Source organism: Uloborus diversus, chromosome 10 (genome assembly GCF_026930045.1).
Source record: "Uloborus diversus isolate 005 chromosome 10, Udiv.v.3.1, whole genome shotgun sequence".
Classification (NCBI taxonomy): domain Eukaryota; kingdom Metazoa; phylum Arthropoda; class Arachnida; order Araneae; family Uloboridae; genus Uloborus; species Uloborus diversus.
The window spans coordinates 18795813-18820451 of record NC_072740.1 but is presented as its reverse complement, the minus strand read 5'-3'; the positions used below and the strand labels follow the sequence as shown (position 1 = coordinate 18820451).

The 24639-nt window shown below is 30.3% G+C and overlaps 1 protein-coding gene across 1 annotated transcript in view; it reads left to right on the top strand.

Moving 5' to 3' along the window:
• Positions 1-15059, top strand: part of LOC129231679 (epsilon-sarcoglycan-like) — a 28461-nt gene extending 13402 nt beyond the window's left edge. Inside the window, exons 4-9 of the mRNA XM_054866042.1 lie at positions 3661-3859; positions 3953-4127; positions 5385-5608; positions 11506-11529; positions 11700-11867; positions 14954-15059. Coding sequence (XP_054722017.1) covers positions 3661-3859; positions 3953-4127; positions 5385-5608; positions 11506-11529; positions 11700-11867; positions 14954-15059 — 896 coding nt within the window. The remainder of the gene's footprint in view (positions 1-3660; positions 3860-3952; positions 4128-5384; positions 5609-11505; positions 11530-11699; positions 11868-14953) is intronic.
• The last annotated feature ends 9580 nt before the right edge of the window (positions 15060-24639 follow it).

The following is a 24639-nucleotide window of genomic DNA, read 5'->3' as shown; positions in this document are numbered from 1 at the left end:
AATAAAAATAAAGAAATAAATAAAATGCTTTACAGCGCATTTCGGGTCATTTTTTTTAGTTTGCATTTGAGTAAACATAAAATTCTGCTTTGTTTTTGCAAACTTAAGCACTTAAGTTCTTTGCCTATTTCCATCTTGAGAGTGACCAAATATGGCGTCTATGTTTCACACGTAACTGTAATGCTGTTCTGGTCAAAAAACAATCTTTCTTGATGTATTTATCCTCAGGCATGTGCTTCCAAAGCAATTTCTTTTCTTCCACCTTCTTGAGTTTGTGCATAATGCCTGTTCATCCCAAGATTTTTTTTCTATGAACAACAGGGGGGAAAATGGTGACTGAGGACATGTTTTTTTAGGTCGCCACTTTTTCAAACTAGGTCGCCACGTGGCGAGTGGCGACCGTGAATCTCGACCTTTAATGTGAGCTCTCATATATCTTCTGGCATTTTTTTCAATTTTGTAGAATGGTATATAAATGTTGTGCTGTTTATAATTGTATTATTTCTTGCATTAAATATTAGAAAATATGCGGAACACAGTGATTGTTAAATATGCTCTAGTATATTGATTGTTCTATTTCGAATTTCAATTTTACAATAAGCTATCAACAAATAATGCATGTAATTATTTCACTGACCTTAAGATGTGGGTTACAAAATCAAATTGAAAAGAGTTTTTAATTTTCTTATCCATTTTGTAAGAAATGAAATACAAAGTAAACCTAGTTAAATCTTCAGAAAAAAAATTGTGCATTTTTTCTCCCCTTTCTCTTTTAGTGGACTACATCACTAAACCCGAAAAAAAATCAAAAATTAAAAAAATAAACAAATAAACTAAAATAAGCCAATCTAATACATTTTCATGTGTGTGTATATTAGAGATTAGTTCAGGCTCAATTTTCAAAGCCCGAGCCACTCGGAGTCTGAAAATTTCTAAACGGAGCCCGCCTGAGCCTGGGGGATATCCTCTCATGCCAAAATCTGAGACAGCCCAAACCGGAGTGAAAAACTCTCAAAACCAAGTCCACTAGAGTTCGACATGGTTTAATGAAATGTCAGTCTCAGCTATTGCTTTACATCAACCAAATATATGTACTTATATTGCAACTGCGATTGTTTTGACAATTGTTCTTTAATTTTTATATATGAAGAATATTTTGTTAAAACGTGTCTTTTCAGATGCATTACTGCATTATATATTGTAATAGTAATCGCAAACAAACATGTAATAAAGACATGTTTTTTTGTAAATTAAATTTACATATGAGGCTAATATTATATAAATATTTTATTTTGTAAAAAATATTGTAAGTTAATTACACAAAGAAAGTCCTGAAAAAAAATACTACTATCAAAACGTGAATTTTTTTTTCTCACATTTTAAGTTTCATGCTCTTTTACTCTACGGTGAAGTAAAATTAAAAAAAAAAATAAATTAAAAAAAAAAACTCTAATGGAAGGTTGACAAATGAATGTCTTACCATGAGCCCAAGCCCAAAGCCTTTTTCAGATTCTAGAGCCCGCTTCAGGCCCTGGCTGAACCCAACTAATCTCTAGTGCAGGGGTTCTCAAACTTTTAGACTAAGTATTTTGGCGACCCCCCAAAGTTTTAACTCCATATAAACCCCAAAACAATAACTAAAAACTGCACAAATGGTTTAGTTTTAACCTTAGAAACACAAGTAAATAGTAAAATAAGCATGAATTTTTGTCTCTTGAATTATTTTGTAGTAAGAGACAGTAGACCTTACTGATTTTACAATCTTGCAGTAGTTTTATGACATTTTTTGACCCATTTTTGTGCTTTTTTGTGTATTTGCTGTATTAAATTAGTTTTCTTTAACTTTTCTTCCACATCTCGCAACCCCCCCCCCCCCCCCGGCACATCCCAAGACCACCCTGGGGGTCGTAACCCTCCGTTTGAGAACTCCTGCTTTAGTGTATATATATATAGGGTGTTCCGTTTTAACCTGCAAGACCTATATTTTCGCAACCGTTATAACTAGATGTATACTTCTAATTGCAAAAATGTTCAAAATCAGATGCAAAGTTAAGATTTTGAAAATTTAAAGTGAAAATAAAAGTGAGTTAAAAGTTAAAAAAATTACCTTTTTATACAGGCCCCAGGTCCCCTAACTTATAGTTAGGGAAATAATCTCCATTGAAAACTATAACTGACCAGGCCTAGCTCTTGGGGTAGGTGACCTAGGCAGCCGCCTAGGGCGGCAATTTTCAAAATTGAACCATATTTTTTAAAAGTATGAATATCTGTTTCTGCGTCATGAATTCACTGCTTCAATTGTAGAACAAATTAATAGTTTAGAGTGTGTACCAGTGCTTGGATATGCAAAACGTAGTTCGAAATATAACAAGAAGTTCAATTTTTAATTTTAGAGGCGGCAAATTGCATGATTTAAGTCTTTTAAAAGTATTAATATCTGTTTCAGTGCCATAAGTTGCACTACTTTAATGTTAAAAAAGATAATTTTAGTATGTACCAGTGCTTGGATATGCAAAACTCAGTTTGGAATTTAACTGGAACTCACTTTCTTTAAAGCACTTTACCACTTTTTTATTTTATTAATATATTATTATTTTATATTATTATTATTATTCAATGGGAGGTGGGCGGCACTTGTCAATATCCCCTAGGGCAGCAGAACTACTAAAACAAGCCCTGTAACTGACACAGAAAACTTGACATTTGTGCGACCAAAACTCAAGGAGATATTCAAATTCAAAGTTTTCAGGGAACTTGCAGAAGGTGAGACTGGAATTTATCGCTCTTTCAGAAGAATGACAGCTCGCCAAAGTAAGAAATACAAGGTATTTTTATTTTTCATTGCTATTCAAAAATAAATGCAAATGTTATGACATGATACACGAAAATGTACTGCAAAACCTCGAACAATTTGCAAAACCTCACTCTATGCACACGTATGATTTTAAACACTTCTTAACCGCTATATTTCCCCCCAAAAGGTGTTATTGACAATGAGTAAAAAGTGGTGTAGTCACACTACGCTACATTTCATAGCTCGGTGAATATTGGTCGTACTAATTTCAAAAATTTTTGTGTTGGAATTATTTTTCAATGGAAATTATTTCCCTAAATATAACTAGAGAACCTGGGGCCCGTATAAAAAGTTAAATTTTGTATTTTTTAACTCACTTTTATTTTCACTTCAAACTTTCAATATCTTAACTCTGCATCTGATTTTGAACATTTTTGCAATTGGAAGTATATATCTAGGACTAAGAGTTGTGAAAATAAAGGTCTTGCAGGTTTAAACAGAACACCCTGTATATATTCTGAATCAGACTGCCATTGCTATATTGTTTGAGTTTAATTAAATTTTCAGCTGTCACGTTTCCTAATACTGAAGAACGAGTTTTTCCTACTTTTTGAATTTAATAATATAATCATAAAACAGCTGAGTGCTCTCTTTTACTATTCCATTTTGCAGTCTTTTTTTTTTTTTTTTTTTTTTTTTTTGTACCAAACTTAATTTTTTTTTTTTAAAGTTCGTATATTTGATGTTCTACTAAAAGTTTTTTTTTTTTGTAAAAGGTTTTTCTGATAGATATATAACATACTAAGTAGTAAGCTTATAATAACTATTCTCAGTTATTGTATTCTAATGTGGGGTATTATTTACAGGTGTGGCTCAATATGAAGTAGAAATGAAATTCCTCAATTTGAATGTTGATGATATGTTCCGATCCGACAGGTTAAATCGTCTTGTGGAAGTTTTTAAAGGTAACCTTTGGAAAGATAGCAGTGAGATTTATATTACTAAAGTTGTATCATCTTTAGATGTCGGAGGTCGTCTACCATTGAACCCAAATGAAAAAGAAGGGTAAGTTTCTGTTTACTTTGAAAATTTACTTAAAGTTAATCCTGTACTTGACAACCTTTTTTTTTCTCTAATACTGATATTTTCTACATCCAGAGTTGTTGTTCGAATTGGTGGTATTTATGTGTTTTCTCGAGATCTTGAAGATTTGGAAAGAGAAGTACAACCTTTGCGAAATAGATCACCATGTCCAAGAGATTATAAAAGGACTTCAGTTGAGCGCTTATTTCGTAGCAGAAATTTTGTGGCTGATTGGTGCAGTTTTCGCTTAGTAAGTTTAATAGTATTTTTCATGTTATAAATTTAATACATGTAGCATACTTTTTATTTTCACTTTTATTTTAGTTTGCTGTTCTTTGAAAGAAAAATTGATTTTCATTATTTAAGCACTTTACAGTAGATGCATTAACAGTAGTTGTGTAGATGCTTGTAAAAATTATTAATCTTTCTGGAATATCAAAACAAACATCATATATACTATTTCTCTAAGGTGTATTTTGTTACAGTGCCATAACTTCCTAAATAGTTTCTTAAACTTCATATGTAAGGCATCATTTTAATGATTTTTTTTTCACTGCTTTTGGCAAATAGTAAGCAGACAACTCTTTTTGAGGTGGTTTTTGGAAAAAAAAAATTGGTCATTCTGTTTTTGTTTTAATGAAGTATTGCTTTAATGAATAGCGCCACATGAGAAAGGTCATATAGCTTAGTTGATTAAAGCATAGTGCTGAAAGTGTGAAGATTCAAAAGTCTTACCTATTTTTGCTGGTGGTACAATGGAGTATTATTATTGATAGCCTTTGGCTTCTAATATCAGAGACAAAACCCCCAGTGTATAGTTTTAGGTCTTAGTTCCAAAAATCTGCATTCATTTTTCACATGTGATAGGTTTAGTTCAATGTATTCCTGAATGGTAGTTTTCTCGGAACTGGATATCCTCCATTTAGTTTTTAGTGTAATTTTTTCGTCTTTTGACCCTAGGATCAAGCTTCCACTGCTGAGGAGTTCTGGTTTCATCTACTTAATTTTTTTAAATCTATTTTGTTATGTATCCTCGTCTGCTTGCCATTTTTTTATTTGTGTTTATATAATATTTACCTGGCTTAATTGTTTGACTGCACATCTTTGGGCTTGTGGTTTATTCTTATTTTAATTCTCCTCTATAATGTGGTTTCAATATACATATATGTGTGTGTGTGTTGCGTGTATATGTATTATGGATAATTATTTTGAAAATAGATTCTTGTGTCAGCCTACACAGCTCAATTAATAGAACATTCTAACATTTCTTCTAAGATGTGAGCTCAGGTTCTGTGAATTTGTTTTTACTTTTTGTCATTCAAAACTATTGATCACTATTTCAATTTGCTCTATTGAGTATGAGTGAGTTGCAGCACTGTTGTTATTGATAGAAATTTTATCCCAAGTTTATTTTATTTGCATTTCAAAAATTTATTTAAATTTTCAAACTAATGATTACTCTGTTTTATTGATATGTCATCTAATTTGGTTAATTATCTTCATATAGTTATCTGGGCTTAATCAAGGAAAATCTGAATCTAGTCATGGATGGTCGGATAATCCATATTCATCCATTTCCTTAACAAGTGACGATTATGCACCTCCTTATAGCAGTCTTCCTCGTCGTGATTTTGTGTTTGATTTCGTTGTGTCAATTGTTATTCCTTCAGCAATAGTTGGTATTTTGTCATCTGCTCTAACTTGCATCATGTGTTGCAGTAGAGATAGAGTGTAAGTAACTTTCTCAAGTGTTTACATTTTAAAACATAAAATAGATTACGTTATTTTGTTTTCTATAGGAAGAAACATGAACATTTCGATTTTTTTTTTTTGAATCTGCTTTTAAAAAGTAAACTGTATTTTGTTTTTTAATCACACTTATGCCACATGATTAATCCTTATGAAACTTGTTACATTGAAACCATAAAAAGTCAAAATGCACAAAAACATCTGGAAATTTAATGAAATGTTAAAAATGTTAAAGTAATCAAAAGAATGATTGCATATCAATATTTATGACTTCTTATGATGTTTTGAATTCATATTGTTTATATTTTATTTTTTATGTAAAATACTGAATTGAATTATACTTTATTCTATCTAAAAGCTCATATCAAAAGTCCAAGCTGCTTGTTTCAGATTTGAGAGTTAACACTTATTCTGAAAACCAATTTTGTTTATAGAATAGTGTCAATTGTGCTGCTAATCTCAGACTGCTCTGCCATTACAATGATATGTACTTAAAAAGAAAAAAAAATGAATTTTCAGTATTTATATTTATTTTTTGAATCACACTTACTCCTTATGATTAAACCTTATGGAAATTGTTATATCACAACCATAAACTATAGCACCTTTGGAAATAGCACCAGTGGATAAAATTTTGTGTTTTGGCCCTATTTCATAGGGGTTTTTTATGTTTTAAGTCACATGTTACAATGTTATCCTTGATGCATTACTTTAGTATTTATTATTTATCGTGCTTTTAATATTTATCGTGTGCCATTCAGCTATCTATACCTTAGAAATAGCACCAGTTGATTTACTTTGGTATTTTGAAACATACAAATATTCACTTGAGCGATTCTTCAGAAATGTGTTATTTTGCTTTGTACACTTTTTAAATTTTCTCAAGGGTTGCAGTTTGAAATATTTTAGAAAGACAAAATATATATCTCTTGTTAAACTGCAAAAGTTCACAAAACATCTTCATTTATTTTGGAGATATGTAGGGTTAAATTGGTTAAATTTGCAAATTGGACAAGTTTTGTGAATGCAGTTTTCTTTCTTGGTTTTCTTCTGATTCATGAAACAATTGATTAATTAACGATTTATGAAATATATTATTTGAAAATTAAACTTAAAATGATAAAGTATGGAAAAGTTTTTAAAATATTCATCAGCTAATTTTTCTAATAAATTTCGATTAAACTTATAGAATAAAACATCCTTCGTACAAAAAAATTAACTTTCAAATTATCAAGCATCTAAAATATTAGAAACGGTGATCTTAGTATAATTTCATCTCCATGGCAATAACATTTCAACCTACTTCAGCTGGCAGGACATAAAATATGGCTTTCTTTGTTAAAATTTTACGTGTTTTGAGCCAAGGTTCACTTAATGTAAGCATTAGAAGAAAAAAAATGACCAATAATGTTGAAAGTAATTCATCATGTTTCTCATAAAGATGTTTATGAGAAACATAAATTTTCCTATTTTTTTTAATATTAAATATACTTAATCAGGAAGCTTAAAAAATTCCACACACAAAATTCTTATCTTATTATCAAAGTTATGAAGACTGCTACTAAAACTGAATGTTATTTGAGCTGCCATTTGCAGCTAGTGGTTCTGAAAGACTTATAACTGTTAGACAGTTATGACACAAAATACTGGGACAGGCAACTGTGCAAAAAAACATTTTATTGTATTCAATAAAGCATTTCATATTGAAATGCTTGAAGCATTGTAAAAATATATTTTAGAGATACTGTTCAGTTTTTTTTTTTTTTAGTCTGTCTAAGCAGACCATTAAAGAAAAATTTGATTAGAGACAGTGGTTTAGTTTTTGATAAGAGACAGATCTTGACATTTTACTACTTATATTGAGCCTCCACATGAATAGGTATTACTTAGCACTGTTGAATGCCTGTTTTTTTTGTTCTTCAGACGATGACTAATAAATGATAATGAAAGAAAAACATTCTCAAAGGCGTTTTTTGTGAGAATGCTATAACTCCTTCAATTCTTTACCAAACTTCATAAGTGAGGCATCATCAAAAAAATTTCGGCACTTTCGAAGAAAAATTTTAAAAAAATACTCAATGTGGTTTTTGTGTTGAAAAATCGATTTATTCTGCTTTTTATTAGGCAGCACTTCAATCCATACCATCCCAAAATGGAGACCAGGTGCCGCAGCTGGTTAGAGCACAATTGGTTGGAGGAGTTTGAATCCGGCCAAAGCATTTTTTTTAATGACTTCTTTTCTTCAGCTGAATTATGATGCAAACTTCCATGACTATATATAATCTAAACTCATTGCAGGGTTCTGACCAACCAAAAGTTTTCATGTTTAAATCAGGAAACAAAACCTTTATTTTTACCTGGTAAATTGCGGTGTAAATTTTAAAACAAATATTCTAAACTTATTTTGTTGTTTTATTACGCATTGCTTTAGTGTATAGAATCCTGAGCTGGCCCATTAGCTCAGTTGGTTAACTTGTTCTGCTAATTATTCGAAGGGCATGGGATCAATACCCCCATATTCCAGAAGATGTAGTGAATGACTCATCTTCCTCAGCTGAATTCTTGTCTAAATCTCTATGAATATATAATCTTACCTCATTTGGAGCAGGATTGAAAAGATAATTATGCTGTTGCGATGAAATCAGAAAACAAAAGCTTATTTTTAAATGGTAATTTGTATATACATAAGTTCTCGAAGCTATTATTTTTATGGTACTCCATAACTTCCTTAATGCTTCATCAAACTTCAAAAGTAAGATATCATTTCAAAGATTTTTGCACTGCTATCAGTGGAAAATAAACAAGTCACATTTCTGTTGTTATTTATTATTTTTTTTTTAAGTCCTTAAAAACTGTGTTTCAGAATTCCCTTTGTCAAGCCATATGCATCTAGTAATAAAAGAAACAAACCTTTTTTTCTAAGATTGCTGTGAACAAATGACAAGAAATTGCACCTGTTTCCAGAATAGCTGACTTATATTAGTTTTCTTTTCATTATGCAGCTCATTTTTTGCTCATTGAAAAGCAAACTTTTGTTACCAAAATTCTTGTCTCAAATTTTTATTGATTTTGTTTTGCCTTACTATATTGATTTACACCCCTTCCTACCCATGACTTCCATTTTTTTGGAAATGCTCTTATTAAACAACTGAGTCCAAGTTTTTGCCTTTTAATATGGTTATTGTTTCAACATTTTTATCAAATCACAGAAGGAAGTATGTTACTTTATTTGTATTGATTTATAAGTTTAATTTAATGTACTGTGGTTAAACATTCTAGACATTTTTTTTTCACACTTAGGGCTAGAACATATGTGATACGAACTTTTTGCTTAAACCCAATGCATTACAAATATAAATATGCATTTTTGATTTTACTATCTTGTACCTGGTGAAGTTTAGACTGTAAATGTATTACCACATGATTTAACTGCTATCATATTTAAGTTGTCAGTTTGGTTAAATCATCAAAAGAATCATCAGTTTACTTAAATTAACAAAAAAGTATCAAGTCATTGATTAAGGATTATGTACAAAATACATATTTCTTTATAAAAAAATTTATTTTACGTTGCATCTATCAGGTTCTTTACTTCTTTGGTGTTGAACCCTTTTAAACATCAACTTTTTTTTTGCAAAACACCTGGTTTTTCTACAATAGTAGCTTGAATGAACATTATGGAATAGATGACAATTGAATTCTCAGGTCACTTAAAGTCTGTTGCAGTATTTGTTTTTGTGGGCTCATACATTGTGAACCCCATTTCACACATGTAGTTGCAAGTGGTAAAAGTTCCAACACTACTTATGGTGTAGTTAGAAACTTCCTTTGAACCATAAAAGTTTTGCTGTAGCCTGTCTTTGATTCTTGTTAAAATTAGAATGAAATGAGTTGCTATTGGTCATTGCAAAATGATTATAAATGTTCAACTTTCACATAACACAGTAAACTAAAGTAATTATTAACTGATTGAAAATATTCAGCTTTTAAACTGCACCAAAATTCCAATACCCACATTAAGTACATTTTTTTATTGTTGCAGGGATGAATTGAGATGTCATATCAATCAAAATTACATATTACTGTACTTTCATATTCAAAGTTTGTCTACTAGCGCTAAATATTTTTGTAATCCACAGTTTGATATTTTCCCTGCTGTTCATTTGGTAGATACTGATTAAAAGCTTTTCTAAGACCTGATTTTTGTTAATTTTTTAATGACCAGCTTGATATTTTTTAAAAAAAAAAGACTAAGTTTTGCCAACCCTTAAGTGAGTTCTATGAAACCTGGGTTCTGGGGAACATAAGCTAAAGAAACGCTGGGTGTGGATGATCATAAGTACATTTTGGAATGTGCACAAAACTTATTTGAGCATTCAGTGTTTTATCTTCTCAAGGGTGGTGAATAAATCCAAGTTTGTAATTAATTCTGTAGTGTTTATCATTATAACATTTCATTGTGAAATTATATTTCCTCTTTGGTTATAATCTCCTTAATGAATTACCTAAAAGAATATAGCTGGGCAAAGAGGAATGGTAAAATATTTCACAGTTTGCAGTGCAACCACTCTAGCAATAGTTTAACTATGTTCTTAACTGTATAATTGTTTCCAGCCAAAAAATAAACAGCCCTAAAGATCAAGGTGTTAATAATACAAGTCATTTTCAAAATTTGTTTTCATATTGTACTATTTTGTGGTTTATCAAAAATAATTTTTAGGGTTATAAAATGATTTAAGTTTTTGTAATTAACATTTTAAATATAATTTTAGCCCTACTGATTTCCAGTGCTGTACTTATTTAGTTAATGTTCAGTGTGTTTTTATTTTAAATATTTAATAAAATGTCGAGTACATGGGAGGGGGGGGCGGGGCAAAGTGAAGTAGCTTATTTTTATTCACTTATTCACTCATTTTTTAAATCACTTCATTCACAAATTCATTTCATTCCTTCATTTATATATTCACTTTTTATTTATTCATTCACTTATTTTCATATTAATTCACTATTTTTTTCCTTTTTTATTTTTTTTTCACGTATAAATAAAATAATTAATTTGCTTAGTGTTTCATTATTTTTTCATTTGTTTTTTATTCATCTGATGAAAAATATTTTTAATAATCAAATAGAAAATATATTTTCTTTTTCACCTTGCCCCTTACATAAGGCAAAGTGTAAATGTTCCATTTTTTTTTCTCAAAGCTCATATTTACTGTAAAAAGTGAAAAATAATATTTTAATGCCAGTTTTATTGTTGAATAGATTATTCTTTCTTTATGCACAGTAATTTTAAAAATGAATTTCCTATTTGTTCATTTTGAAAAAGGTAAGTTATCTTAACCATTTCACTTTGCCCCCACATTTCCTTATATTTTCCCCCTTCAGGAAGACCCACAAAACTCTACATTTTACTGCTTGACTCATTTCTTCCTTTATTTTACTACTCCAAACTTTTAAAATTATCTCTCATTGATACTGTTTTAGTTGATGAGATGCATTTTGATTTATTTTTACCTTGGTAACTCCAAGTCCCATATAAGTTTTCCACCCACTTCCTCTGATGTTTTTTCTGGGAGAAAAGTTTGAATGTGATGTTCTTCATTGTTTCTTTTGAATTGCAATTCAAAATGCTGACTTTAATCATAGTATTCCAGTTTTCACTTGTAAGAATTTTATCACTATTATTAATATTTTTTTATTTTATTGTAAAGATTTGTGGATTAAAACCTAGATAAGTAAAATGTTATTATAATAAAACTGAAAAATAATAACAGAAAATAATAATTGAGAGGCAGATTGCAATAGAATTTACTCTTTGTTTATATAAATTGATTTCATGCTGTTGTTTTCTGCCTTTGATTTGTGTTGTTCCTCCCTAGAGAGAAGAAGGGGGATTCTAATAGGTAAGTTTTTTTTTTTTTTAAATTTCCTCTATTTTTAAATTTAGATATTTAATGCAAAGTAGCTTGATTTAGCTAATGTTTATCTACACAAGAATATGAAAAAAAAATGCAAAGAAAAGCATTAATTGAAGTTTTTTTCTAAGAAAAATTCAATTATTTATGTTTTTTAGCTTACAAATGGATCATTATAGTACTTTACAACATGCATCAGTTAAAGCTTCTAGATTGTCAGTGAAGAGAAATAGTTTGCCTGAATCTGCTTCAACTCCAGCTTCTTCTTTTCCATGCTCTAATGCAAACAGTCCTTCAGTGACTCTTTCTAAAGGCTGTACTCTTAGGTAATGAAATAATATTCTTATATGCGTTCATCATATGCATATTTTTTGAGCTTTAGAGCAAAATGTTATTCATGTTGCTTGCAGATATGTCTTTTGTTGCATTCAATGCATTGTATATTTTTCATTATTTTTTTCTGAAATAAAATTATTCAGACTGATGTTCATGTGCTGTCTGTTTTCTGAGCAAGACAGAAAACAAAAGCTTTATAAATTTAAAAATAAGGCATTCATTAGTTTGAAACTGTTTTTATATTGAATTTTTTTGTAGGATAGGAGGTAAATCCTCACAGAAGCTTTGGTTTTAGGGCCATATTTTGCCAATCCTAGTCTGTTAGCTTATATGTATGTATGGATCTGTTCTGTTGTAACCCCTACCCCCTCCCTTCAGAAGACATAAGCTGACTACTCTAGTGTATGTATAAATAGCTAACCAAAGTTTTGGTCAAAACTTTTAAAAAGACAAAAAAAAAAAAAAAAAAGAATAAAATGAAAATAAACCAAATAAACGATTCAGCCTTTTCTGAAGATTTTAACTCCAATTACTCTATTAAAAAAATAAAAAATAATAAAAAACTGCAAGCTCATATTGTCTACAACTTCTGAGGAGGACACATTTTGGACTCTCATCAATGTTTCTGGGGCAAAACAACTCATGCCAACTCTATCTAACCAAAGTCCTGTACCCAAGCAATGAGTCAATGAGGCATGTGTGGGAGAAATTTACAAAAGGGGTATCCAATAGCTGGATATATTAAGAAACAGAGGAGGAGGCAGCGTTTCTTCCAGAAGCTGTCATAAAGGAAACTTTAGCCAAATGAGAGCATATCTGCTCATTTCAGGGACATGATAACTTTCATACACAACATGAAAAATTCAATATGTGATATTTCTTTATATTTCTCAATTTAGGAACATTCTTTTTTAGGATGAATTTGGATCTTTATTTACTTCCTACATTTACTTACATGAAAAATAAAGATTTTGTTTGAAAGTTATTTTGTGTGTCTTTTTTTTTTTTCCTTACCTCCTCCCCATTAATATGACTTGTTTTTTTTTTTTTTTTTAAAGCTGCATTATAGGTTAAATTGTTACAAATAAAGACTTTGACATGTGTTCCGATTCACCCCTTTCTGCGCAGTGAATTGGAACACTGCTTAAGAAATATATTAGCAGTGTCACTATGGAGGGTGATGGTAGTGGCGGTCTGCTCCTCCCACCCCCGATGGACTTGCGAGCTTAGGAATAAATACTTCAATTCTGAAAAATTTCCTCAATATTTTACATTATATATTTACTCTATTAAACGCAATAGCATTGGGGGGGGGGGAGGGATTTTGAACCGAAAGTCACCTCTGTTTGGACAGGACACCTGAATGGATTTGTGAGTTTAGAAATGAATACTTCAAATCTGAAAATGTCCCCAAATATTTTACATTATATTTACTCTCTTAAACACAGTAAGCCTTGGGGGGGGGGGGGAGATTTTTGAGCAAACTGATATTTCTTAGGGGTGTTCCCAAACCATTTAAGAGTTTAAGAAAAATGCAGACACATCAATTAGAGTTTTTTTATAGAATATTTTAAATTATATAGTTGATCGATTAATCACTGTAGCATCACAACAGGGGACATTTTCACCAGCTGACATTCTTCAGGGGGTGACACAGAAGTCCATTTAAGAGTTTCTGAAAAATAGAAATATTGAAATCCTGGCAATTTTTTTAAATAAGCTATCAAACACAGTAACATCACTATGAAGAAGGGGGGGGGGGGAGGGGCATTTGCATCACGTGACAGCAAAGTATATTTCAGAGTTTTTGAAAAATATAAATACTAAAATCCAATGCCGGATCAGGGAGGAGCAAGCAGAAGACCTTGCTCTGAGCGGTAACGAGTTACCGAACAATGGTTTTTAAAATGTAAATAAAGATGTGTCATCATTTGTTAAAGAATTTTTTTGTCATGGCTTTCTATGAGTTTTAGTCTTGCCTTTAGAGAGATGATTGGTTTTCAGCTTACTATAATTTTTTTATCAGAGCAATAACTTCAGAACGGGTTGGGGGGGGGGAGCATTTGTCAAATGGCATGAAACATGCTTCTGGGATGCTAAATATAAGATTAATATGATAAATTGAGTAATGTATCAAATGTTTCCAAAAATATTCAGTGCCTTGAGAAGGAAGTGAATCCTGCTGGCTGAATTTTGGAAAAGTTGGTTGCAAAACTTCAAAATGTGTGAGAATTGCTCTTGCTTGTGAGATTGGCTGTTGAACAGCATGTTAATGTGCTTGTTTCCAATAGAAAAGGACAACAGATAAAACTGCTTCCTGTACTAGGGTAATTTTGATGAAGATATTCTCTTGTCATTTGAATTCTAATCAGCAAATTACTGTAACTAAAATAGCCTTTTAAGAACTTAAAGATAAAAAAAAAAAAAATGTGTGCATATACTTTGGTTTAATTTTATTTCATCTTCAAATGTCAGTTCCTTAGCAATTTCTTGCTGTATAAGCATAGTTAAAGCGAACAACTTAATTTATATGGTTTTGTAAAGGCTTTGTAAAGAGGTTTTATAAAAGAGTATTCAAAACCTATTTGCAAAGTATTTGTCCAGCTTCTGTGCATGTCTCAGCATTTTAGATTTTGTACTGAATGTCTCATGTTTCCAAATTGCGAATGGGGTTGCATTTTAATTATCAACATATATATTTTAGAAAATCTTTTTTATGTACAGAGCATTTTATCAAACTAATTATTCTGGTTATGTCCTCTAGATTATGGAATTTATTAAACAAGTTTTTTAATTGCAACTTATCTGCTTCTGATTTAAAAGAAATCTTCAGTATTTTTCTTAATAAAAATAATTTTCTTTAATTAGTTTTATAAATTATGTAATATCTTAATAAATGTTATAATTTGTCTTCCTTCAAATTTGTTTTAAGTTAATTTTAAAGATAAGTTATTATTTAAAAATAATTCAGCTTTTATTTAATTATTCAGCAAAAGATGGATGGACATTATGTATTGTTTTATTCTTTAGCTTTTCTTATTATTAATAATTGAAATACTTTTCATGTGTTAATCAGGTCATCAAGTAGAACAGGCACTACTCGAGGGATTATGATTCCACCTCCACCTCCTTATACTCCAACAAGGCAAGTATCACATTCTCATATTTTCCTGAAAAATTAGAAAAGTTTACCACTCAAGGGGCTTTGGAATTTAATTTTGAAAATATCTTAATGTCCATGTTGATGGTTTTTGTAAACTTTACATAGAATTGTCGAGAAAATACTGCAATCATTAGTAAATGTAAGCACATGTAATATTGTGTTGACAAACAGTTGAAATGCTGTACACTCTTTCTTAGCTGAACTTGTGTTATTCAAATTATTAATTTCATACCACCAATATGTTCCCACCAACTTAACCATTACTCCTTATCTCCTCTCCTAATAGTCCTTATGTGGGATTGGCACTATTACTTAAAAATAAGGGTTCTGGAGGTTGATTTACTCCTGTCACTGCAACCCTGCTTATACTAAAATTTATGTTTTTTATTTAAAATTTAGAAACTTATTCAGCTAATTCCAATTCTAAACAAAAGGAATGCAGAAACTTTTTGCAATTTCTGAAAGCTTTTTGAAAATAATTCAAAATAACCAGAATGTGAATGATTGAAAAAATGTTAGTCAATTAGAAAATTTTAAAATTATTGCATACTCATGTTTAGGAGTTGTAAAACCCCTTTTTCAATGTAGAAAAATTTTTGAGCATTCAAACACTAGGCACTTTATATGGTTTAAAAGAGTTAATTTGTCTTGAGCCATAAAAGTGCTTGAAAATCTTGAATTTTTTTGGTAGGAAATTATAATCTTTAGGCCTTGTGCGGTCTACCTAAATATCTTTTAATTTAAATAAAAATAAATTTGTGGTGTATGTGGGTCTGTAGGAGTATCTTTTTATCAACTTCAAATTTCCCAAAAAAGTTTTTTTTTTTAATCCTACTGTAGAAAAAGTCTATTTGGTTTCAACATGATCCTTATTTTTACACTTTTATACTTTTAATGAAATTGTAATGCTCATATGCATATATTGTGATATCATCAACTTCATTTTCATAGAATCTTATTATTTAGGTCACTAACCTAAGAGTTGTGCCTGTAAAAAGAATACTTTTTTTCTCTACTATACTCTTTGTACTAATAGAAACCCCAACTTTGGACTATCTTGGTGATGTTTTCAAAATGTTGTTTTTAATATCAATGAAATTTTTTTAAAACATGAATTTGTTAGTCATTTTGTAGCCCAATAGATATGCTGCTGCCAGGGGTAAATGCCCCCCCCCCAATCCTTCCCTGCAACACAATGATAGATGAAAGCTTTCTAGCATGGCTGGTGATCTGTACCCTACTAGCAAAATTTCTTGCATCAACCTTGACAGATCTTGATATTATACTGACGGCGTCAATATTGGCGTGTTTCATACTGCATAAAGCTTGCATAAAGATTAAAAAGCAATATTACAATAACAACACGTATGCAACATTGCATTCATCTTAAAATATCAATATTGATATTACCTTACAATAACAACATTGCATACATGTTGATACCGTCAAGATGATTTTGATTTCATGCTGTCGCCGTCAAGGTAATTAGTACACAATAGAACAGGTGGACCTTCGTTGGTACTTGCGCATGCGCACAGTTCTTTCTACTCAGCGTCCCTCGCTTTGCTGGCACATCTTTCTCCTTCGACCTCTGATTCAGTCGGTTCAGAGGAGCTGCACGTGGCGTTGCATTTCTTTAGGCTTCGTTAAGTTAGTTGCTTAGTTATTAGTGTAGAATCGTATTGTTTTAGGAATAACTTATGAATGACTGATAACTGCATTTGTTTATTAATATAGTACTAAACAAGTCATATCGCAGACGATGTGCGATCAATGTTAAAAATGGCGGAAAATAACTTTTTTCGTCCCTAGACTTTGAAACAAAGGACATGAAGCCCAGAATTTCGTATTATCACTTCAATCTCATGAGTAAGATTAATTTTATTCAATGGTTATTTATGTTATTCTTTAAGATAAATTCATGTGTTTTGTCAATGGGATATTTTCAATGCTGACATCCATTTGGAAATGTACTTAATTGTATTTATTTACTTATTTATTATTTTGCTTTCATTACTCCTAAATGTGTTATAAAAACTTCCGCAATTATTCCTAACTAGGCATTTTATGTCTTTATAATACAATTAGAAGCATGAATTTAAAAAATAAGTCAAGTATTATGCAAAACGAAGAAACTTCCATTTTTTAAATTGAATTGCGAGTACTATTAATGCCTTTATATGAATTTCCGATCAGATGTCAGCTTTAAGAAAATATTCTTAGGCTAGAAAACTATCTTGAAGAATAACAGAAATAATTAAAGAATGAATTTAAATTCTCGAGTTTAAAGTGAAAATAATACAAATAAATAAATAGATAAATCACCTTGCAAACGTGCTGATTTCATACTGTCATGTCAATGTATCCTGACATTTTCCTGTCATATCAATACGTATGCAATGTTACAAAAGCAAGATCATCTTGCCTAGACCTTGATTTCATGCTGTCATGACAACGTCTTGATATTATCCTGTCATATCAATACGTATGGAAGATTACAAAAGCAAGATCATCTTGCCTAGATCTTGATTTCATGCTGTCATGACAACATCTTGATATTATCCTGTCATATCAATACGTATGCAATATTACAAAAGCAGCCTACCTTGATATTTTCCTGATATTATGCTGCATACACCTTGTCAGTCAATATTGTGGCAGCCTGCTGACAGCATAAATGAAGTAACATAACAACATTGAGGCAGCATTAATGCAAGATGATTTTTCTTGCATGTCAACCTTAATGCAGTACTGAGGCAAGATGTTTTGCTTACTGGGTACATTGTTTGTCAGACTTGTGCATTACATCTGCAAGCCATGCAGGAAACTGATAAAGTTTCCATGCTGGAAACTTTCAAGAACTGCTTGAAGCCTTCTTAAAAACTAAATCAATGTGTAAAATCATCTTTGTGTTATTGTTAACACTATTTGTGACCTGTTCTCCGTTGTTCAGCCTCTGGCTTTGTTTGCATATAGTATGTCAGTATTGCAATTGGGACCATATCGCACCCCCGCAGCAAAAGTGAACAAAAATACTAATTTAATTGAATTTTGAATTGAATTATTTTTTGGAAAAGAAAAAAACCTTACTCATTATTATTCCACTAAGTTAAATTTAATGAGCTTTTGTTATGTTTAATTGACTTTACTGAAAGTTCTTAGAGAAAGTTTTTTGCCGAGTAATGTATTTAAAACTTTTGCTGAGTCCACTTCCTGACCAAAAACATTGATGCAGTAAACACAGCTAACTGATTCCATGTGTCAATGAGACCACATGATGTTGCATCAGTATATGAGGTCAGTTAAAGGTTGAATAATGCTGGTCTTGAATTGTGATGGAAAATAATATTTATTGGTCATATTGTACTTTCAATCACACAGTTGAGATGCATTCAGCAGATACAATTGAGTATGGTGTCATGTCACTTGGTGCAACTGTAAACTAAATTGCAATTATATTTTGGATTCGCTGACCATATGGTTGCTCACTCTCACTTTTGCTCCAATATTCTGTCTGTTGGACTGTTATTTTATGTTTGAATTATGAACAAGCGGGAAAATTTTCTTCCAGAAGTTTTCTAGAGTTTGAAGGCTCAATCTTGGTGTTGCAATGTGGGCTTGCCTCATTAGGCATGGAAAAAATTAAAAAAAAATTTATATCCTTCCTCTGTACAACTTTTTAAATAACTTCATTTTCAAGAGTTAGCATGCTTTTATGACAAATATTAAAATTCTGTCACAGTATGGATTAATTGTTGCCAGTTGAGGCCACATTGGATCTTGAAATGCTAGGACTCATTAGTGTCTCTTCTTCGGATGTGAATTTTTGATTGTCAATAATAGGACAGCATTGAAGTAATTCTTTTTGCAGTTTTTATAATGTTGAACAATGTTGATGAAATGTAAGAATTTTAATAAAATGTCAACAATCAGCAGCATTTAAACTAGTGAAATTTTAATTCATGCCCAAAAGTATGGTTTAATAATATTTTCCTTTTCATTTTCTATACCTTTATTTTTTATACATTTTAAAGAATTTGTTTGGTATTGAAAAGAATATTTAATCATCACTTTTTGCATTGTAGTATGTCAATATTTTAATTCATTTTTCTTCTGTGCAGTATGGGCTCAAGACGAAGCATACTGGCATAAATCAAGTCTTCTTTTAGTGTGCACTTGTATTTATATTATTTAAAGAATTGCTTTTATTTCGTTCCTTGTTCCTGTTATCTGTTAGAGATGCTACATTAATTACATAATCTAGATTTTAAAACATTAATGTTCTGAAGCATGGAGTTTTTTTTAATATAGGTACATATGTAGTAAATTCTAGAAAATTTATTCATTGGACAGAAAATTCAGGCTGTATTTATTAATTTATAAAAGAGGTTTTTGAACTGTCGATGCCAAGTTAATAATTATAATAGTAGTACAATAAGGTATTGTTTAAAAAATATTATTTTCGATTTAAGAATTATGAAGTAATAAGTAACTAATGTAAATGTTTGAAATGCCGAATATTGAAGCATCAGTAAAAATTAATATTAACAATTTCATTCCCTCTTTTAGTGTTCTACCGGAAAAATTAAAAACTAAAGAAGACATATTTAATTGAAATTAGTACAAATTTTCAATTCAGATAACATGAAAAAACCTCAAATTACTAAACTAAATACAACTTTTAGCTCATTTATTTCACACTGAATTGCAAGAATACATTGTACTAGCTATACTTAACATGAAAAATATATTAAAAATATTCATTGGTAGCACTTTAAAATATATACTGCTAAAAGATACATCATTCGTAATTTGCTGTCTTGAGCCAGGACTGATGCAGAACTAAATCATATACCTAATAGTTCACTTCTAGCATCCAAATACTGCAGTTTCATGCTGCTGTGGGCATATATTGGGCAATATCTGCAAATTTTTCATTCCTCTCTTTTTTTTTTTTTTTTTGCATTTTAGTCATTTTTTGTGTGTAGGATATACTGTAGAAGTTTGCTTATTGATTTCTGCTGTTAAAGAAACTCCAAAAAAGTCTAATCTCAACATTTCTCTATTGTTAGTAATGAATCTGAAACGGGTTTCTTAAAATATCTCAAAAACTCATTTCTGCTGATACCACGACAGCATACTGCTGTATGAGGTGATCCACACCAGTCTGCGGACGCTAACTGGTGTGCTAAATTAGTTTTAACTATCAGTGTGAAGGTATTCTGAGCTTTAATTATAGGTTTACTACCTCTAGCTGGGTTGTGGCAAATTTATTTCTACTACTTTTCCCAAAATTGTTTCCATGAGTTTTTTTTAAAAATAAATGAATGTTTTGGTTTGAAAATTTCCCTTATGCTTGGAATTCTGTTGTATTCATTGTTACAACCATCACTGAAATATGGATCTAGTATTATTTTTTATTTAAATTGAAACACAGAACAATTTTTGTGTCGTTCTTAAAAGCTATCTTTTTCTCTCTTTTCTGTAATAGTGTGTATGAATTTTATGCATTTATTTTTTTTTGTCGTTGACAAAGTTGAAAAAGCATACTGCTGTGGGCAGATTAATGGCAGTATTTGCAGAAATGAGTTTTCTAGACATTGACATTTGAAGAGTTGTGTTTTGAACTTGATACTAACAAAAGGGGAGGGTTGGAATTAGACGTTTCTTTCATGCTTTTATTTCCAATGGAAACCAAATAAGCAAGCTTGTACAATAACGTTAACATACAATAGATGACAAAAATGCAAAAAAAAAATGAAAGCTGAAAAAATAGCTGTTACTGCCCTTTACCTTCCCAAGGCAATATTGGTTTCTTTATTTTTGTTTATTATAATTTCATTTGTGCCAAAGTTATATCAAAAATGTTGTCATTTCATGCTTTAAGCTTGTGATTTAAAATATCCAGCACTACCATAATACTTGACTATGCATAAATTATTAAATATATTCTATGCTGTCATTAATGTATAGAATGTTACATAGTTGTAGCTAAGAATCAAATGTAATGGAGTAGCTGCCTATTTATAGTGAGAAAGTTGGTTGCATTACTTGCTTAATCCATTTCCATGGGGGTGTTTTTTTTTTGGCATATATTCCTGGAGTTTATTCCTAGAATTTTAAACTTTTGGGAGCCTGTAATTTTAAACTGGCTTTTAATTTTGATATATTTGAGTGTATGAAACCATTATGCATCAGTATACAGTGTCAACATGTAGATTTTTTTTCTTTTGGTACTTTTTGATAAATAATGATGATATCAATTATTTTGATAAATAATACATGTTGCGAATGTGACTGTACAATCACACCTGCAACACATACAAATCCTTAGGTTTTAGATAAAAATATATTTTTCAGAAAGTCAATACTATATTTTATTATGCATAATAGTCCCTCATACTCAAATTTATAAGGATTAAAAGCAAAACATATAAATTCCCTGAATGAAGTGCAAATATACGCACAAAAATCACACCTGTGCAAATGGATTGAGCTTACTATAAAAACAGCATGTTTTTATAATTAGCTAATTGTATTAGTTGAATGTTGAAGCAGTTTTTGTACGAAATGTTTTCTACATAATTTGTTTCATTTTTTTTTCTTATCTTATTTCATTTTGAAATGTTTGTTTTAGAAATCTCATGTTTTGGATAATTTATTTCAGCTTTATTGCAAGTGCTTATTTAAAATGCATTTATATACATTTCAATATGAAATTGAACATGATTTGCATGTTAATGCACTTTCAGTTTTTTGATTAATTGCATATTAACAAGCAGAATTATATTGTCAAATTTTCTAGTCTCTAATGTATCTTATTGTGTTGGGATCATTTGCTGTTGTTAATGTCTTGGAAATTGCAACTATATTTGTCTATCAGTCATAACTTTTAAAAATTTTTACTTGTTCATTAATTAATTTATGAGTAGGCAAACCTGGGGTGCAAGTTTTAAGATTGGTAAAACTGAGGGTAAGAATTTTTTTTCATTTAAGCAAATTTACCTGTCTAAAAGTCAGTTCGATCAAACACAAATAAATCTTTTAAAAAAAACCTCCACAGTATAAAAATACCTATTTATAATTTATCTATCAAAGTGAAAAAGAGGTATGGCGTTACATTTTCTACTATGTCTGATGAAGACAAAAAACAATCCTGCCACTTTATGCAGTATTTTAACTTTTGTGCAACATTTTAGTGTCAACTAGGGAAAGTTTGCCTTGAAAAACTAAAATTTGACTTTAAATGAATTGAGAAGGCAAATAAATTGAGCTGTCATGGTAAATTTTTCATCATTTGATGCATACAGAGATTTCAAAGGGAAGTTTTAAAAAATTTTGGATGCCACTTATCCCTTACTTTGCAGGAAGTGTGGCTGTAAAAGGGAATTGGTTTGAAATTGGGCAAGAGTGAAACATTTTCTCTTCATTTAAAAATAACATATATGATAGGAAAACGTGATTCAATCAAATTTGTTGTTTACTTAAAGATGGATATTTAAAATGTTAGTTTTCCAAATAATTGTCAAAAATAACTTTTATTATGCCACTTATGAAAAACTTTTTAAGATGCAATCAATAAGTTGTAATGTATAAGTTGGTTGCTCAATGAAGATTAATACAAAAAAAAAAAAAAAAGAAAGATCATTTGAGGCAATGAGAAGGAAAGGGATGTACTGTTTGATATTTTAAACCGCAACCTTCCTCAAATTTGCGCATGTGTCAGGTTGCTTCTGATTTCATCAAAATAGGGGAGATATTGATAAGAGAGATAACAAATGTGAGGGGATTTTTTTTTTTCTGTTGGATTCGTTTATTAGAGGTGTTGGTTTGAGATGAGATTTTTTTTTTTTAATTTATTACCCTTCCTTATCGGTAAAGCAGAAATGCTGCAATGGTGCATTATCTTCATCAAGCTCCACACCTTTTTAAAATAGAACCATTCAACGGTGCTAATCACAGCTTTTGAGATTGGACAGTATGTAAGTGGAGTATTTAAAGTGTTTAGTAAATCCGCATTTAAAGTTCAGATCCAATGTAGGGGTTCATTGAAATTTTTTTCTAAATAATACTGTACAGCAGCACTTGCTACGGCTACTAGTACTATGTCTTGCCTCAAGACAGAAAGAGGGTCCGCCTAAAATTTGTACTGGTTATCTCCAAATTTTTAATTTTGTCACTTATGTCCCTTTGCTTCTCACTAAATGAAAATTTACATTTTATGGCAAAAAAGTTAATCACCTTCATACAGCCCATTAAATTGGTACTTATCCTGCATATCAGCATATTTTTTTAACTTTTATTTGGCAAGACTGCCAAAATATTTTCAAACGGAATTAAAGAAATAAATTCTGCTTTTAGTACAAATTCAGTTTTAACTTCATTCATGCAATTTAGTCTCATGACTTTTAATTTGTTCTCAGCATCTGCTGCTACAGCATATCAGTATTAATTTCAATTAAGATGAAAGAGAGTCATATTTTTAGTTTGTTGACAAAAAGCATCCCTATATTGCCAAATTCAAGCTTGGTGCCTCAGTTATCCTTTATTATATTTTACCTGAGACAAATGTGGCTTTACAGTTTGCTTTCTTTCAAGATTTAAGGATATAATCTGTTTATTAAACTAGACATGTAAGATACATCTTTGCTTTGCTAAAAGGTTTGATGTTAACTACTTACAACAGGATATTAAAATAACTTCGAATTTGATATTTTAATTCTTTGGTAGTGTAAATTTTAATCTCAAAAAAAAAAAAAAGAAAAAAAGAGAGAGAGAGAGAGAATCATCTTCAGCCAACCATCAACAATTACACCAGTTGCTCCTATATTTTGATTTTGATGTTTCATTAATTGTGAAGTTTGCAAACTTGATACTATATGCCAGTGAGAAAGAGCAAAATATTTAAAATATGCCAACATCTGTGCAATATTTACTTGTTATTATAAGAGAGGAATAACTCGGTGAACTCATTTGTTTGTTTGATAGTGTTAGAAATTAAACCACTTTTCTCTATGTTATTTCTTTTGTTATTTATATTACGTGTCATCCTATTTTAGTGTATGGATACTCAAAACTATTTCATTTATTTTCATAAATTGTTTCCCATTATGTAATTTGTTTAAAAAATATGATTTACTTCTGTTTTTCGTGGAAAATAAACATGTTAAATTATCAAAACTCATTAGTGAAGATTTTAATTGCTTTTTTTTAATATTTATTGTTAAATGTAAGTTTGAATCTATTTTCCTATTTACCATGGACAATATTATTTTTTACTTGAATTTATCATTTGACTTTAGCTAAGAAAGATTAAAGAAAAAAATATTATGTTTATATTCTCTAAAAGTAAGTTTTCCAAAACCCATCACGTAAGTCGAAATTTCGCGTTGTGGAAAAGAGTTTGTATAATTTTTTTTTATTAATATACCTAATTATTTTAGACACTTGTTAACACCACCTCACTCTATTTTGAACCATTCCTTAATTAGGTGTACATTACCATTTTTTACATAAAGAACTGATTTTTTATTTGTATTTCTAAAGAAGCTGTTTTAATCAACATAAAGTACTGTTACGATGCACAAAATCAAGTGATC